At 39.7% G+C, this 16,489-nt stretch overlaps 1 protein-coding gene across 1 annotated transcript in view; it reads right to left on the minus strand.

The window, feature by feature from the left end:
- Tnrc6b (trinucleotide repeat containing adaptor 6B) overlaps positions 1 to 16,489 on the minus strand; it is a 226,879-nt gene that overhangs the window by 163,390 nt on the left and 47,000 nt on the right. Inside the window, exon 3 of the mRNA XM_040754096.1 lies at positions 13,972 to 14,058. Within this exon, the coding sequence (XP_040610030.1) occupies positions 13,972 to 14,016 (45 nt within the window). The 5' untranslated portion in view covers positions 14,017 to 14,058. The remainder of the gene's footprint in view (positions 1 to 13,971; positions 14,059 to 16,489) is intronic.

Consider the following 16,489-nt stretch of genomic DNA (forward strand, 5'->3'; position numbering starts at 1 on the left):
TCTGTTTTCTTCTCTTAGAAGTCCTGTTATTCAGTGTTCAGTTTTGGTGTTGACCACTTTCTTTTTACTTCTCCATGTATATCTTGCCATTATTTTTCATCTTTCTTTGTGAGGAATTCTCCTAACTTTATCTCCCAACACACAGTATAAATGTATATTTTTATGTGGTACTGGAGAAGGAGTCCAGAAAAGGATACATGCTAGATAGGTGCTCCATTACTGTGGCAGTGCACTCTTAGCCCTCATAACCATCAACTGTACAGTTGATTGTCATTAAGCATATTCACATTGCTGTGGAACCACCATTACTCTCTATCACCAGAACTTTAAAAAAAATGTTTCTCTGAGGGATAGTGGCACACATCTTTAATCCCAGAACTCAGGAGGAAGAAGCAGGTGGATCTCTGTGAGTTCAAGGCCAGCCTGGTCTACAGAGTGAGTTCCAGGACAGGTTACAAAGTTACAGAGAAACCCTGTCTCAAAAAAACCAACCAAACAAACAAATGTTTCTCATCTGAAATCCAGTATTATTTAACAACAGGTCTTTATTCCCCCATCATTGTCTCTATGGATGTGACAAGTCCAGGTTAAGTGGGATGATGCATTTGTCTTTTTGTAACTGCTTATTTCACTTAGCATAGCATCACCAAATTCATCTATGTTGCAGACTGTGTTGGGATTTTCTTCCTTTTTGAGGATAAATCATGTTCCATATGTATGTGCCAGATTTTTATTCATTCACCCATTAATAAACATTTTGATTGCTTTCCATCTTTTGGACCTTATGAATGATGCTGTTACATACACAGGTTGACAAATATTTGTTTGCATCCCTTTTTAAAATTCTCAATAAATTTATGATAATAATTACTTTGTGTGAGTGTGTGTGCGCACATGCATGCACCTATGTACAGGCCATAGACTACTCTGTGGAATCAGTTCTTTGTTTCTACCGTTATGTGGGTTACCAGCTATGGTGGAAGCACCATTACCACTGAGCCATCTACTGGCTCTCCAGTGATTTTTTTTTTTTTTTTTTTTTTTTGGTTTTTACGAGACAGGGTTTCTCTGTATTATTTTGGAGGCTATCGGTCCAGCCCGGCCTCGAACTCACAGAGATCTGCCTGCCTCTACCTCCCGAGTGCTGGGATTAAAGGCGTGCGCCACTACCACCCGGCTCTCCAGTGAATTTTTATTACTCTATTATTCCCCGACTTCTCCTAAGACATAACGGAGGAGTCACCACCTTTTTGAAATTCTTTTCTGCCTTGTACTCCCCTATAGATTTCCATTCTACTTCCTTTTCTCTCCCTCACCCAATATTGGGGCCTGAGGATTCATTGCTTAGACTGGGAATGCTTTTTCTCCAATATTGTTACATGAAAGCTTTCTTTCCATCATTTAGACATCCACTCCAGTGCCATCTCTTTGACAGAAGTTGAAGTACCTTCTATATTCAGTCACTCTCTTAAGTAGCACAGAAGGACTTCTTACTTGTTCTTGTGTTTTGTTGTCTGGTTATGCATCAACAATGCAAATTCTTGAGTCAGACAGTCTGAATGTCTTCTTCATTGTAAGCCCGGCACAAATAAGATATCTGATAAAGCTATGCTGACTGAATTCTATTTCTTGTTTCCCTATTCCCTAAGTATGCATTTCTCCCAGCATCTGTCCTTGAACTTTTCTCTCCACATTCTACCACAGCAATTTAATCTAATTTAACAAATTCAACTATTGCATTTGGGTGATTTCCAATTCTGTCTTACATCCAATCGTCCTGTCTTTCAGTCATGTATCTTTACGTGGAGGACAGATTCAGCGATAAGGATAGTATACGGCATCTCAAATCCCATGTGAGAAACATCATTCATCCTCTTCATTTCCAAACTTGATTTTCTCTTGGCGGATTAGGACCAGAGCTAGGGCCTTGACAACGTAGTAAGTGAGGCTCTGCTACCAGTCCTCAATAAGCCACTCTCCTCCCTCTCCCTCTCTTTGTGGACCAGAAGGTGAAGTTCTCAGATACTTCTTCAGAGCCAAGTATGCCATCATGTTTCCTACCATGATGATAGTGGAATAGCCTCTGAAACTGTAAGCAAGTCCCTAATTAAACACTTTCTTTTTTTAAGAGCTGGCTTTCCCATAGTGTCTCTTGTTACAGCATTAGAACACTGACTAAGACAATTACTTTTCGTGTTTCTCAGTGCAGGAAATAAATGGGAAGGAGGTCTTTTAAATGCTTGGCTCATGTTTTATCCCTAAGCTATATCCCAACCAAAGAAGCAAATTTCAGTGAAATAGCCATTTAAGATCACTTTGACATCTCTTCTTAGAGAGAGAAGCTTCTAATACTTATGAAGTAAAGGAAATTAACCTTGAGCTTTTCAGGAGGCTCCTGGAATGTATACTGTCTACAAGGCCATTCATTCCCATGATCATGTAAGTAGTAACTGCTGGAGAAGACACTTACATAGAAACTACCTGCACCCTGCCAAGGGGGTACAGGGATGCAGGTTTCAGGAGCTGTCACTCAGGCTTGGTTTTTTGGTGACACTGGGACCAGCGAGTCACCCATGTTCTTGTAAACAACCCCAATAAACTAATGGTTCACTAGGAAAGACTTGGGTGGGATCATGTTTTTGGTCTGTTGCTTGTGGCCTGTTTATGGTAAACAGAGGTCTGGTCACGTTTCCCCAGGAAGTCACAACAACAAACTTACTTTTCTTCTTCCCTTGTTCAACTGTAGTTTACCTATAACTTGCGTGGTAATTGCATGGGGTGCTTATAAAGAAAATATTGATTCCAGAATCCTACCTCTTAAAATCATATTTCTGTTAAATTCCAGATGACACACACTCACCTTCATTAAAAAAATAAATTAACACTCTTAGAGCTGTAGAAATGGCTGAATGGTTAAAGCACTTGCAGAGTAAGTATGAGGGCTAGAATATGAAACCAAGGTAAAGCTGTTGTAATCCCAGCATGCCTATAGCAAAATAAAGGTTTAGACAGGAGAATTTCTAAAAGTGTATTGACCAGCAAGGCTGGCATTCTCAGTGCTGAACAACAAGAGAATATTTCTCAAATAAGTTAGTAGGCAGGGACTGACAATGGAGGTTGTCCTCTGACCTCTAAACATATCCCATGACGTGTGTGTATTCACGTGTATGCAAAGTGCAAATCAAAATTACCCTCACACATTTTTAGTAGAATATAAAATTATATAATCAACTTAGAAGATAGTTTGGCAATTCCTAAAAAAGCTAAATATAAGCCATACAGCTAATGATTATACTTCTAAATATATAATTGCGGTAAAAGAAATACATGTATACATAAAAGCCTGTACACAAATGTTCACTGAAACATTATTCATAATAGTAACAAAGTAGGAAAAACCCAAATGTCTATCATTTGATTAATACATAGTTATATGTGTAAATTATTCAAGCAAAAACAGTAATAAAATACAAAAAATATGCCACAATATGAAGGTCTACTGAAAACATTATACTAAATGAAAGAAGTTTCACCCAGAGAAAAAACATATGATTTTTATGTGTAATGATTTTATGTGTATAAATATTCAGTCAGGTGGTGGTGGTGCACACCTTTAATCCTAGCACTTGGGAGGCAGAGGAAAGTGGATCTTGGTAAGTTTGAGGCTATCCTGGTCCAGAGAGTGAGTTCCAGGACAGTCAAGGATACTCAGAAAAGTACTGTCTCAGAAAAAAATATATCCAGAACGCACAATTCCATTTAGGTAAGAAGTTGATAAATAGACAAAAGGAAATGAATGGGGAGTGATGGCTAATGGCCCTAGATTTTTTTTCTTTTTTTGGTTTTTTGAGATGGGAGTTTTTCTGTGTAACCGTACTGGCTCAACCACCACCATCTGGCTAGAATTTCTTTTGCAAGTAATAAAAATGTTTTGAAATTGGACTAGTTAATTGCCTTGGTTAGTTTTTTTTTATTGTGCTTTTTTCTTCTTTTAAAAATATATTATTTAATTTCATGGTTAGTTTTTCTTTCTTTTTTTTTTTTTTCTATGCTTTTTGAGACTGGGTTTCTCTGTGTAACAGCCCTAGCTGTCCTGGAACTCGCTCGGTAGACCAGGCTGGCCTTGAACTCATAGAGATTCACCTGACTCTACCTCCTGAGTGCTGGGACTAAAGATGTGTGCCACCACCCTGCTAAACTAATACTTTTAAATGGATGAGGTTTGTATGTGTATCTGTGAACTGACATGCAATGAGTACTGAACTCAGGGCTTTCTTTACACATGGTAAATACAGATTTACCACTGAACTATAGTCTCAGCAAGTGCGTAAGCTTAATGGCTTATGAAATAGTCTTCAATAAAGCTGCTTGAAAAAGTAAAGAAAGACACACAAGATAACTCTTGGCAATAGTGTGCTTTCCTACCTAGGTCTCTTCTTGACCTAGAATTCCCCAAATATTTTCTCTGAGGTGCCTTCAAGCACCCTAATACTTGAAATTCATAACCTACCCATACACAGTTTTTAAAAAAAAAAAAAAAACAAGAGATAGTGCTACAACTCAGTGGCAGCCACTTTGACTAACATACAGAAGGCCTGGGTTCGATCCCAGAATCACAAAAAGAAACAAACAAACCCAAAGCACAGTAATAACAAGAACAACAACAGCTCCAAAGTCTTCCTCTTCTCTACTACTTCTTACCATCAAGTCACTCTTCCCATGTTTGTCTCAGCTGCTCCCATCCTTCTCCTGAACATGTTTCTGTGAGTCCCCCACTCTTTAGACCCACCATTATCCCCTGATTTCAAGACCCATGAAACCTTGTTATGATGTGCTAAAGCAGACTCAGTCTAAGGCAGAGACATCCAAACTTATAAAAAGCAAAAGAGTTCTATTAAGGTGTCTGAACTCTTTTAAAGAAAAAATACTAATGTGTATTTATGTCCAAATCATCTTGCTTAATGTCAAGTAAATTACTTAATGATAAGTAAATCAATAGCTCACTATATTCACTGTAGAAAAAGACTAAATTTACTTTGGAACTCTATAAATAGACCAGGATGGCCTTGAACTCACAGAGATTGACCTGCCTCTGCCTCTTGAATGCTGGGATTAAAGGTTGTAAGTCAACATACATGAGGCTAAACATTTTTTATTTGTAGTAAATAGTGAGATGCATGACTACTTAAGTTATACTTGTAACTTTTAGTTTTATTTTCACTGTTTTACTATAAATATTTAAGAAAAAAATAGAGAATATTAGCTGGGGTAGCACACCCCTTTAGTCCCAGCAGAGGGTAGGTGGATCTCTGTGAGTTTGAGGCAAGCCGTCAACAGAGCAAATTCCAGGACAGGCTCCAAAGCTACGGAGAACCCCTGTGTCCAAAAACAAAAACAAACAAGCAACAACATCAAAAAAATCAGAGAATACTATCACAGACATAACTACTCAGTGCTATGGTGATTTTTTACTATAATCTAGATTTCAAACAAACCAACATTCCCAACTACAGATATACTTTTTATAACCACTAAGATAATACCAACACATTTAGAATACTAACCTAAATTACATTAAACTTAAATAAGAAATGGAGGTCGGGCCTGGTGGCATAAGCCTGTGACCATGCACTTGGGAGGCTGAAGGCAAACTACTATGGCAGGAGGATTGCAAATTCAAGGTCTGTCTGGTTAACTATGAGACTGTCTCAAAATAAAAAGTAAGAGGTCTGGGGATATAACTCAGTGTTTGTCTGGCATGCATGAGGTCCAGGTTTCCATTCTCTAATATGAGAGGAAAATATGATTTAGAAAAAAAGAAATAGCCATGGAGTTGAAAATGATTACCAAAGTCCATTCTTCATAAGAAACATAAGGAGGAGGCAAGCATGGTAGCACACACCTTTAATCCCAGCACTCAAGAAGCAGAGGCAGGTGTGCAAGATCAGTCTGATTTACATAGTGAGTTCTAGACCAGCCAAAGCTATGTAGTGAAGCCGTTTCTCAAAAATAATTAAGTAAAAAAGAGCACAGTGAAGTCCTGTAGTACTAGTTACTCAGGAGGCTGAAACAGGAGCACAACTTGCACTCAGGAATTCTAGGCCAGCCTGAGCAGTGTATCAACACCTCTACTCTAAACAAAAAAGGCCAGGTTTGGTGATACATGCCTTTAATCCCAGCACTTGGAAGGCAGAGGCAGTTTCAGGCCAGCCTGGTGGAGAGGGAGAATTCCAGGACAGCCAGGGCTACACAGAGAAACCCTGTCTCAAAAAGCCAGGGGTGGGGGTGGGGGTGGTTATAGGGCTGGTGAGATGGTTCAGCTAGTAAGGGCATTTTCAACCTTAACCTCATGACCTGAGTTCTATCCCTGGAACATGGGTGGCTGAAGGAGAGAAATAACTCTGGTAAGGTGCCCTCTGACCTCCACAACATGCTATAGAGCATACACAGACACACACATACCAGGAGACTACGGCAGACACACACAGGCAGGCAGGCAGACAGGCACGCGCACACACACACACACACACAGGAGAGTACCCCAAGAAAGGTGGTAGCTGCTTTCTAATCATGTGTACCCTCCTCATACCTCATATTAGGACCTCTTTGAAAGTTCAAGATCCGAAGGAACTCGGCATACATGTTGGGTTGGGTTAGTTATTCTCCCTTACTCCCTGTGTTTTTTTTTTTCTGAAACAGGGTCTTACTGTGTTGCCCAGGTTAATCTTGAATTTACAATTCTGTCTCAGCCTGCTTGCTAGGATTATGGTTATGTGCTACCATGTGGGGCTCAGATTCTCTTTCTTTGAAAACCTCAAGGTCAAGATACAAATATTTTAGTCTATCTCCTCCATCAAGACTAGTCAAAGCAAACCATCAAGTAAAATAAGGATTTCCCTTTTCATAACCTGCTGCCTATTCTGGAAACTTTGCAGTCTAAACTAATCCATTCTTTTGTCATCCCTCTTCTTCAATTTGGCATCTAGCACTCTAACCACTGTGGAGTAAAGACAGCCTTGAGTATTTGCCAACTTCTCACTGAGAGGTAATAATGCTGCCCTTGCCCTTTAAATCTGGAGTCATTCTATGACACGGTTTAATTTGAGACCATGGAGGACTTACGAGGCTGGGCCTTAAGGTATCTGTGGCTTCTGTATTCTTGGAACAGACGCTGGTGGAGCCCAGCCACCCTAAGGCAAGTAGAGAGGTCACATGGAGATGCACCTCAAAGCTTAGTCAACAACTTCAAGCTCAGCTCCCAGCTAGCAGCTGACACTGGCTGCCAGCCATAGGTTGAGTTGTTCTGAACATTTCTGGACAACTGGGCATCCAGTTGATTGCAGAGCCAGCCAATACAACATGGAGCAGAAGAACTGCCCTACTCAGCACAGTCAACCACCAAGTCTTTAAAGACAGCATGGCTGTTGTACTAGAGTTTAAAAACATGCAAAGAAACTTCACCTTTTTTAGGGCAAATTAAGAGTTACAAGAAAATTGTGCCGGGCGTTGGTGGTGCATGCCTTTAATCCCAGCACTCGGGAGGCAGAGGCAGGTGGATCTCTGTGAGTCCCAGGCCAACCTGGTCTACAAAGCGAGTTCCAGGACAGCCTCCAAGACAATACAGAGAAACCCTGTCTCGAAAAACCAAAAAAAAAAAAAAAAAAGAGTTACAAGAAAATTGCAAAGACAGAGTATTCCTATATAAATTCTGAACCCAGTCTATGTTCATTATTACTCTGGTCCTAACCTGGTCCATTTGTCATAGTTATAGTACCATAATGACACATTATCATTTACTAGAGTGCACATTTCACTTAGATCTCATTAGTAATTACACACTTTCCTAGATCTTACTTAGGACACTTACTGCATGTAATCATTGTGTCTCCTTAGACTCCTTTTGGCTGTTTCTTAGACATTTTCCTTTACCTTGATAACTGTGGTCAGGTATTTTGTAGAACATCCTTACAATGGGATCTTGTATTTTTCTGAGTAGAGGAGGGCAACAAGTTTAAAGGCAGAAGGGCTACTTCACACTCCTTCAAGAATGGAAAAATGACATCACTGACGATGTTGAACTTGAGCTGGCTGATGGATGTTTGTCAGGTTTCTCCATTATGTGAAGTCACATTAAAAGAGTGGGAAGCAACTATCCACATCCTTCAAAATGGAGTATCTACATAAATCGTTTAGGATCCTTGTGTTCTGGAGACTGAATTGACTTAATAAGTTCTGATGTATATTCAGCACATAGTAGGATATCTGAAACACACTCAAATCTATTCAGCACCTTCTGCCATATTTTACTAGTTATGTGCCACTCAATTCTGTCTACTTACAACACTGCTCTGCCTCTACTCACCTACACACAAACCAGTAAAACGAAATCCGTTTATTCTTCCCCAAAAGCCCAGTCCAAGTGTCCACTCTTCACTGTGGAGCTTCCTTCCAGGAAGAACTGAATGCCTTATGATAGATACACATTTAATAACAGTGCTACTGCTTATGCATGAGTCTCAAGAAGACTAAGAGTTCTCAGCATGCAAACACCATGTCTTACATAACTTGGCATAGCAAATAGTAAGTATCCAATAAGTACTTCCAATAAGTCCCTATAAAAGTTCATCATTTTTGATAATATCTCAATGAAAGGAGGGATAACACCAAACAAGTAAGGTTCAAGATATGTGAGAAAATCTACAACAGAGCTAAACCTTTGTTAATACACAGTTCCACTCTGTTGTAGCTGAACAAGGCACCAGAAGAAAGATCATCACATTCCATGAGTAAGAGCTATAATATGACAGAAAAATATTTTTTCAAGTCAACAGGCACATACATGTCAAATGAGCCTCTTTGAGAACAAGGAATCAAGTGCATACCTCCTACCTTTACATTTTTTGATGTGCCTTTAAAAATGTTATAGAACTAATTCTCATACTTAACCTCTGCAAGTATGGAACAAAAGACTGACTCATGGTAACTGTTAGCTGTACTCACTGTTCTCTCTTGTACACAGCAGGGAAATTCACTAAAGAAACGTTCCTTGGGCCGGGCAGTGGTGACCCACGCCTTTAATCCCAGCACTCGGGAAGCAGAGGCAGGTAGATCTCTGAGTTCAAGACCAGTCTGGTCAACAGAGCCAATTCTAGGACAGCCTCCAAAGCCACAAAGAAACCCTGCCTCAACCCCCCCCCCAAAAGAAATGGTATTTGGGGAAAATGTAAAGAATAGTCACTATGTCTCTGAAAAAAATATTTAGGGGCTTCTAGTGTTCTACTATGACAACTCTGTTGATGTGTATGCTTTTAGTGTTTATAATAGACACTTTCACCAAAAAAGCATGATTCCAAGACTGTTGTTGGCCATATAAAATTATGAACCAGTGACCATACAAGGTAAATAAAGATAGGCAATAGTCATAAACTAATGTGAAACTGATATTCTTGTTTCCACTTAAAACACTAGCACACTAATCACTACAGAACAAAGCATGCCAGGTGGTGATGGCAGTGCATGCATTTGATCCCATTACTTAGGAGGCAGAAGGATGTGTATCTCTTGTGAGTTCAAGGCCAGCCTGGTCTACAGAGCTAGTTCCAGGACAGTCAGGGCTACACACAAGAAACCCAGCCTTGAAGCACCCAAAACAAACAAACAGATAGATAGATAAATAAATAATATCACTATATCTATCTATGTCACAATTTAATAGTTAACTCTGTGTGTCAGCACCCAGGACAGTTCCTGGCACACAACAGAAGATTAGTAAATATTTGCTGAATTAACGAGAGACAGAGGAGGAGTAAAGAAAAATAAGCAATAAGACAGGTGTGACATGTGCCTATGATTCTATCATTTGGAGACTGAGAAATGAGAACTGAGTTTGAGGCCAAACTAGACAGTGAGTTTAAAATAGCCTGACTACAATAGCAAGATAGTGCCTTTAAAAACAGGTAGTAATAGTGTTGGTTAAAAGAGGTCAGCAGGTAAAAAGTACATTTGGTGACCTGACTTCAAGCCCAGGAACCCACAAAAAAGTGGACTCTTTAAAGCTGTGCTCTGACCTCCACAAATGTGTTGTGCCATGTGTCCACATACACACACATATGTGTGTGACTAATTTTTAAAAATTTAAAAATAATACAGCAAGCAATAATGGAGAGAACACATTTCCATAACTTAGGAATTATCTATGATTTACCTACTGCCTGCTTTATCTCTTTTTGGCAGGAAAAAAGAAAAATCTGCAGTTCCCAACTCTGGAATATATAGTCTCTGAATATAAGCATCTCTTCAGAAATGATACCCAGAAAACACAGTTCTAGAGACTTTCCTCATGAGGAATACCATGCTCCAAGAGGCCGTCCCTTCCCTAGGTCCACCATAAAGCATCTTTGTTTTCCATTTGCAAATGCTCTTGATATCCTGTAAATGTATTTAGCCATCACATTTGTATATAAAACAACTCTTAACATTTGCTCCATAATTTCAACTCCAAACCTCTCCTCTCAAGAAATCTTGTCATTTCAAGTCCTCAACTACGCATTCCACTCTTTGTGTCAGTGATTCAATTTCCAAGGCAATACAAAGAAAACCTAAAATCACTTGCTTTCCTCTAAATATTTGTCTTCCCACCCCACCCCACCCCCACCTAGCATGAGCAGGATCTAGCCTGAGCTCAGATATAACAGCACACTGATTCTTAGCTTCAATCAAACTTGCAAATCTGATGGCCCTTTTACAGTTCCACTGTTCCTTCCACTAATTCTTTTCTTTTCACAAGCAAACACAGTCTTCTCCAGTCTTTAATAAAAATGGTTTTAAGCTGGGCATGGTAGTGCACACCTTTAATCCCAACAATCTAAGGTAGAGGCAGGTGGATCTCTGAGTTTAAGGCCAGCCTGGTCTACAGAGCGAGTTCCAGGACAGCCAGGACTACATAGAGAGACCCTGTTTTAAGAAACAAAAAGAGTTGAATGGTGTTGGCACATGCCTTTAGTCCCAGTGCTTGGGGAGCAAAGGCAGGTTGCTCACTGGGTTCTACACAGCCTGGTCTGCACAGTGAGTTCCAAAACAGAGCGTACACACAGAAAACCTGTCTTGAAAAACAAAAACAAAAACGAGAGGGGGAGGGGGAAGGGGAGAGGGATGAGGGAAGAGGGAGAAAGAGACAGAAGAAACAAAACCTATCAAAAACTTTTAAAGCATTTTAAAAGTTTTACAACTTTTGTTACAGGAATTTTTATATGTGTATAAAGTAAATGTGAATGAACCTCTACACAGCCATCCTCAAGCTCCAACAGCTGTCCACAGTCTACCTCAACTCACCTCTCACCATATTTAATGACTTTTTGGGGGGTTGTTTTGTTTTTGTTTTTGTTTTGTTTTGAGACAGGGTTTCTCTGTGTTACCTTGGCTGTCTTAGAACTCACTATGTAGACCAAGCTGGCTTCAAACTCTAGAGATCTGCCTGCTTCTGATTCCCAAGTGCTGGGATTAAAGGCATGCACCACCACTGCCTAGCTTCAATAACTATAACTTTACAATTTTATTGGATAAAATTGATCTCTATCATATTTGTAATTTTTATTATCATTGTAAATTACACCACTCTATCAAACACAGAGCATCTCCATCATTTCTTGTAGGTTTCTCTTGTCTTTTTCCTTTAATATGTCTTTTATTATTGTTTTAATAGATGAGTTCTGCTAGGCTGTCCTCAAAAGTTCTGGACTCAAGTAATCAGACTCTCAGACTCTTCAGTGCTAGGATTACAGGCTGAGACTACAGGCATCTTCCACAGTAATGTGCCCTATCACTATTTTTGTTTGTCTTCTGAGACAAAGTCTTGGTATGTAGCTGAGATTAACAAGAAACTTCTACGCAGTTCAGGTTGGTGTCAAACTCACAATCCTACCTCAGCCTCTTAAGTGCTGGGATTACAGGTGTAAACCACCATACTAGCTTGTATTACTTCTTTAAAAAAAACATCCAGGACTGGAGATGTAGCTCAATTTGTAGGGTGCCTGCCTAGCATGAAGGAAGCTCTGGGTTTTATTTCCAGTACCACAGAAACCAAATGTGCCTACAATCCCAGCACATAAAAAAAAGGTTTGTAGACGAGAGAATCATGGCTCTCCAGCAGTCTCCAGGTAATTAGACTGACCTTTCAAATATTCGTGGTAGATTAGTCCTGCTAGAGGGGACAATTTATAAGGCTGCCCTGTTCAGAGAATCGGTCCACATGCAGCCTTTGAGGAGCAGTTTCTACACCCTTTTCTAATCTGCTATCACACCGGGCCACCTGGGCATCTGATAGTTCCTGGAACAGGCTGGGGGCATCTGCATTCCTTTCTTCTGTCTAGAACACTGCTCTCCTCACTTTTCATGTAGCTGGCCTCCTGTCTCAGAGGCCTTCCTCAATAGCCAAAGCTCCTATCCTAGTCCCCTTTAATCTATGCTTTATTTTCCATTTTTTACAGTACTTGCAGTAGTTATAATTACTATCTTTGTATTTATTTACCTCTCTTTAGAAAGTGGCCATCTTGAGAATAACCACTCTCTGCTATATCACCTTTTAACAAATGACTAAAAATTATTTATTGAGGGGCAGGAGAGGTGGCTCAGTGGTTAAGAGCACTCACTACTCTTGCAGAGAACTCAAGATTGGTTCCTAGCACTCACATGGTGGTTCACAACCAGGTCCAGTTCCGGTTCCAGGAGGCCTTACACCCTCTTCTGACCTGCTTAAATACCAGGCACACGAGGGGTGCACATACACGCATGCAGGCAAAACATTAAAAGTATAATTATTAAAAAAAGAAATAGAAACTAGGTAGTGGTGGGTTACACCTTTAATCTCAGCATTTGGGAGACAGAGGTGGGCAGATCTCTGTGAATTTGAGGCCAGTCTGGTCTACAGAGAGAGTTCTAGGATAGCCAGAGCTACACAGAGAAACCCTTTCTCAAAAAAACCAAACCAAAACAACAAAATAAATAGATTTAGCTCAAACCACATTTTACAGAAAATGTTCTACTTATCCTCAGAACCTGCTTTCTATTCACAGATATTCACAAATTAAGTTAACATAGTACTGTGACAAAGTCCTAAATTAACAAAAACATCATTACAAATATAAGACTTTATATAAAAAAAGCAAGACAGGGAGATAAATTTTTTAATTGAAAAGACTGTGGAAGATGGAATTAAAATCCAATTTCTTTTTTTGTTAAAGGAAAGGGTTTGCTATGTAGGCCTGCAGGGCTTGTTGTTTACTTGATAGCCCAGGCACTCCTCCTGTATCAGCATCCTAAATAGATTACAAGCATGTGTCGATATGCCCAGCTTTGTTCTCTTATTTTTAGCTAGCTGATTTTGAACTCCTTAAATAACTAAAAACCAAGAAAGTCAATCTTTCCTTCCATCGCACAAAACAGAACTTGCCTCCTATATTTCTGGTTTGTTTCAAATTTCACAAGTATATACAACTTTCATAACAAAATTTACAATACAATACTAGTATTCTAAGAATGAATCACAACCATCACCCAACCTCATGTAGGAGGCTAAGTTTTTAGGATCACAAATTCAAGGCTTGTCTAGACTGCCAAGTAAGTCCAAGGCAAGCCTAGACTGCCTCAAAATAAAACTGTAAAAAGGAATAGGAATATAGCTCAGAGGCAGAGTACTTGCCTAACATCATTCAGGCCTTGAGTTTAGTCCATAGAAGCCCCCCCCCCATACACAGAGCATGCACGAATGCACGCAGTCAATCAACCAATCAATCAATCAATTCGGTAAAATGTTTTTAAATTGTCATGCAGCATAATAAAGACATATACTAAGAAGAAAGAGTTCATCAATCTAATATCTAAATTCACCAGCAACAAACACCCACTGAGTCCAGCCACTGCCACTAACTGTTTAATTTCTACTCCAGCTGTTCTTCTGTTGAGTGATGTACTGACCTTGGAACAGCTTTCTTCCTCTACTTCTCCCTCATTGGTTTGCATGGGAACAGACTCTGTGCAAAACTCTGCAGAAACAGACACTGCCTGGAAGGGAAAAAGAGAAAAACACATGTAAAGACTTCAACGTAACAGTTTGCTTTTTCAGCCAGGCGTTGGTGGCGCACACCTTTAATCCCAGCACTCAGGAGGCAGAAATAGGCGAATCTCTGTGAGTTTGAGGCCAGCCTAGTATACAGAGCGAATTCTAGGACAGCCTCCAAAACAATACAGAGAAACCCTGTCTTGAAAAAAAATTTGCTTTTTCAAATATTTAGATGGAAATCTGTCATGGAGATCCTGGATGATGTGAAGCAATGACTTTAATCAAGGGTACTTCTCAGTATGAACATATGCATGGTGAGATATCCTCTTTGAGGAGAGGTTGAGTGGAGATCTTCCATCTTGAAGGACAGTTGGAAAAGGTTCAAGACATGGGTTATTAATAGCTTTATATTTCTTGACCTATTTGTTTGGCTTCTGGTAAAGGTGATATAGAAATCTTCAATGACTCTTAAAATAGACACCTGCCAGAAAGGATGCCAATGAGCTGGGTTTCCCTTCCTGAGTATTATGCTACTGAAACTGGCTGTCTTTCTTGGGTTATAGCTATGTTGAGCATCCTAGGCTTTTCTAATGGATGTACTCTAGCAGTCAGTGTACCTTCTAAAGGAAATATGCCTAAGAAGCTAAATGTCAGGCTCATTTATTTTTACACAAATTGGCTATCTAAAAATACAATAAAAGTCATTTGTTTCTTACAAATACAATAAAAGTAGTCTATAAGTTTCCTCTAATAGTAAGAGCTAAGGCTAGAGACATGGACTGTCATGAATGTGCTGGGAGCAGAACCTGGGTCCCTGTAAGAGCAATAAGTACTCTTCACTGCTGAGTCATTGCTCAAGCCCTCAAAACTAACTTTTAAAGTTTCCTTTTGACACTTTCTATTTTTGCAATTTTCTCAAAACTGTCATTCACCTTAGCTACATTTTTCTTAATTTATTTGTTTGACACAGGGTTTCTCTGTGTAACAGCCCTAACTATCTTAGAACTAGCTGTGTAGACCAGGCTAACCTTGAACTCACAAAGATCCGCCCACCTCTGCTATGACATATGCCACCGCTGCTCACTGCTTAGTCTTTTTTTTTAAACCCAGAGTTCCCATATGAAAGAATATATGCAACATTTATCTTAAAATCTGGCTTATATTTTAATGGATACAAATATGTTATTATTAAGAAATAATTAGTCAAACCAACCAAAAGGAGCCACTGTGACTGACCATTACAACAGATCTAAGTGACCACTACACTGACCACAACAGTGACCACTACAACCGACAATTACAACACTACAATTGATCAACACAGTGAATACAGCAATGACCAATATAGTTGACCACATCAATGATCACCACACTGAGTACTACAACTAGCCACCACAGTAAGCACTAAGATGACCATCACAGTGAAAAATGTGAGTAATCGCAGTGATGACAGTGGCTACAGCTGACCATACCAATGATCACCACAGTGATCACTGTGACTGCTGGCCATTACAGGAAACGCTATAACTGACCACCACAGTTACCATCATGGCTGACCATAACAGTGAATACCACAGTGACCACTATGACTGACCCCAGAGTGAACACTACAACTGACCACCACAGTGCCTATGGCAGTGACCAATTACAGCTGACCACATCAATGACCATCAGTGTCCACTATGACTAACCATCAGCAGTGGACACTATCACTGACTACTACACTGACCACCACAGTGAACACTACAATTGACCAGCAAAATACCCATGACTCTTATTTTATGACTGACTATCACAGTGGACACAACTGATCAGCACAGTGACCACTAAATAACAGCTAAAAAGATGCTCATAATGCAAGTTTCTGTGCAGAGAAAGTCTTTGGGAATGTACTCAGCCCTTGATATCTACTCTGGTGCAGGCCTCTCTATAGCCAAGTCATAAGACCTGACGCCAAGAAGGGACTTCTACATTTCAACATTGGTTATGTGGCAAAGAGGCATCAAAATTCTACTGTGCTCACCAATTAAATTTTTAAGGAACAAATGTATATTTATGTAATGAGAAATGCAAAACTGGCATAGTAGTAGCTATCACTCAACCTCTATTCACTCAGGCCCAGATGAACTGTCTGTGCTCACAAGTGAAATAAGCTTCCTAGAGTTGATCATGTCCTTCATTTTTTATGGCAGTTATGCATAAATACAATTGTTCTTTCTATGAAAATTAAGTTTGTGGAGCTGAGGATTCAGCTCAGTTGGTACAATGCTTGCCTAGCATTTTTGAGGCCGAGTTTGATCCTAGTACTCTATAAAATTAGATGTAGTGTGCATACCTATAAAACGTAAGCACTTCAAAGACTGAGCAGGAGGATGCTTTAAATTTGAAGTCAAACTGAGAGACAGGGAAAGGCCCTGCCTCAAAAGCAAAAGA

The sequence above is a fragment of the Mesocricetus auratus genome, unplaced genomic scaffold, assembly GCF_017639785.1.
Source record: "Mesocricetus auratus isolate SY011 unplaced genomic scaffold, BCM_Maur_2.0 Super-Scaffold_100010, whole genome shotgun sequence".
NCBI classification, from domain to species: Eukaryota; Metazoa; Chordata; class Mammalia; order Rodentia; family Cricetidae; genus Mesocricetus; species Mesocricetus auratus.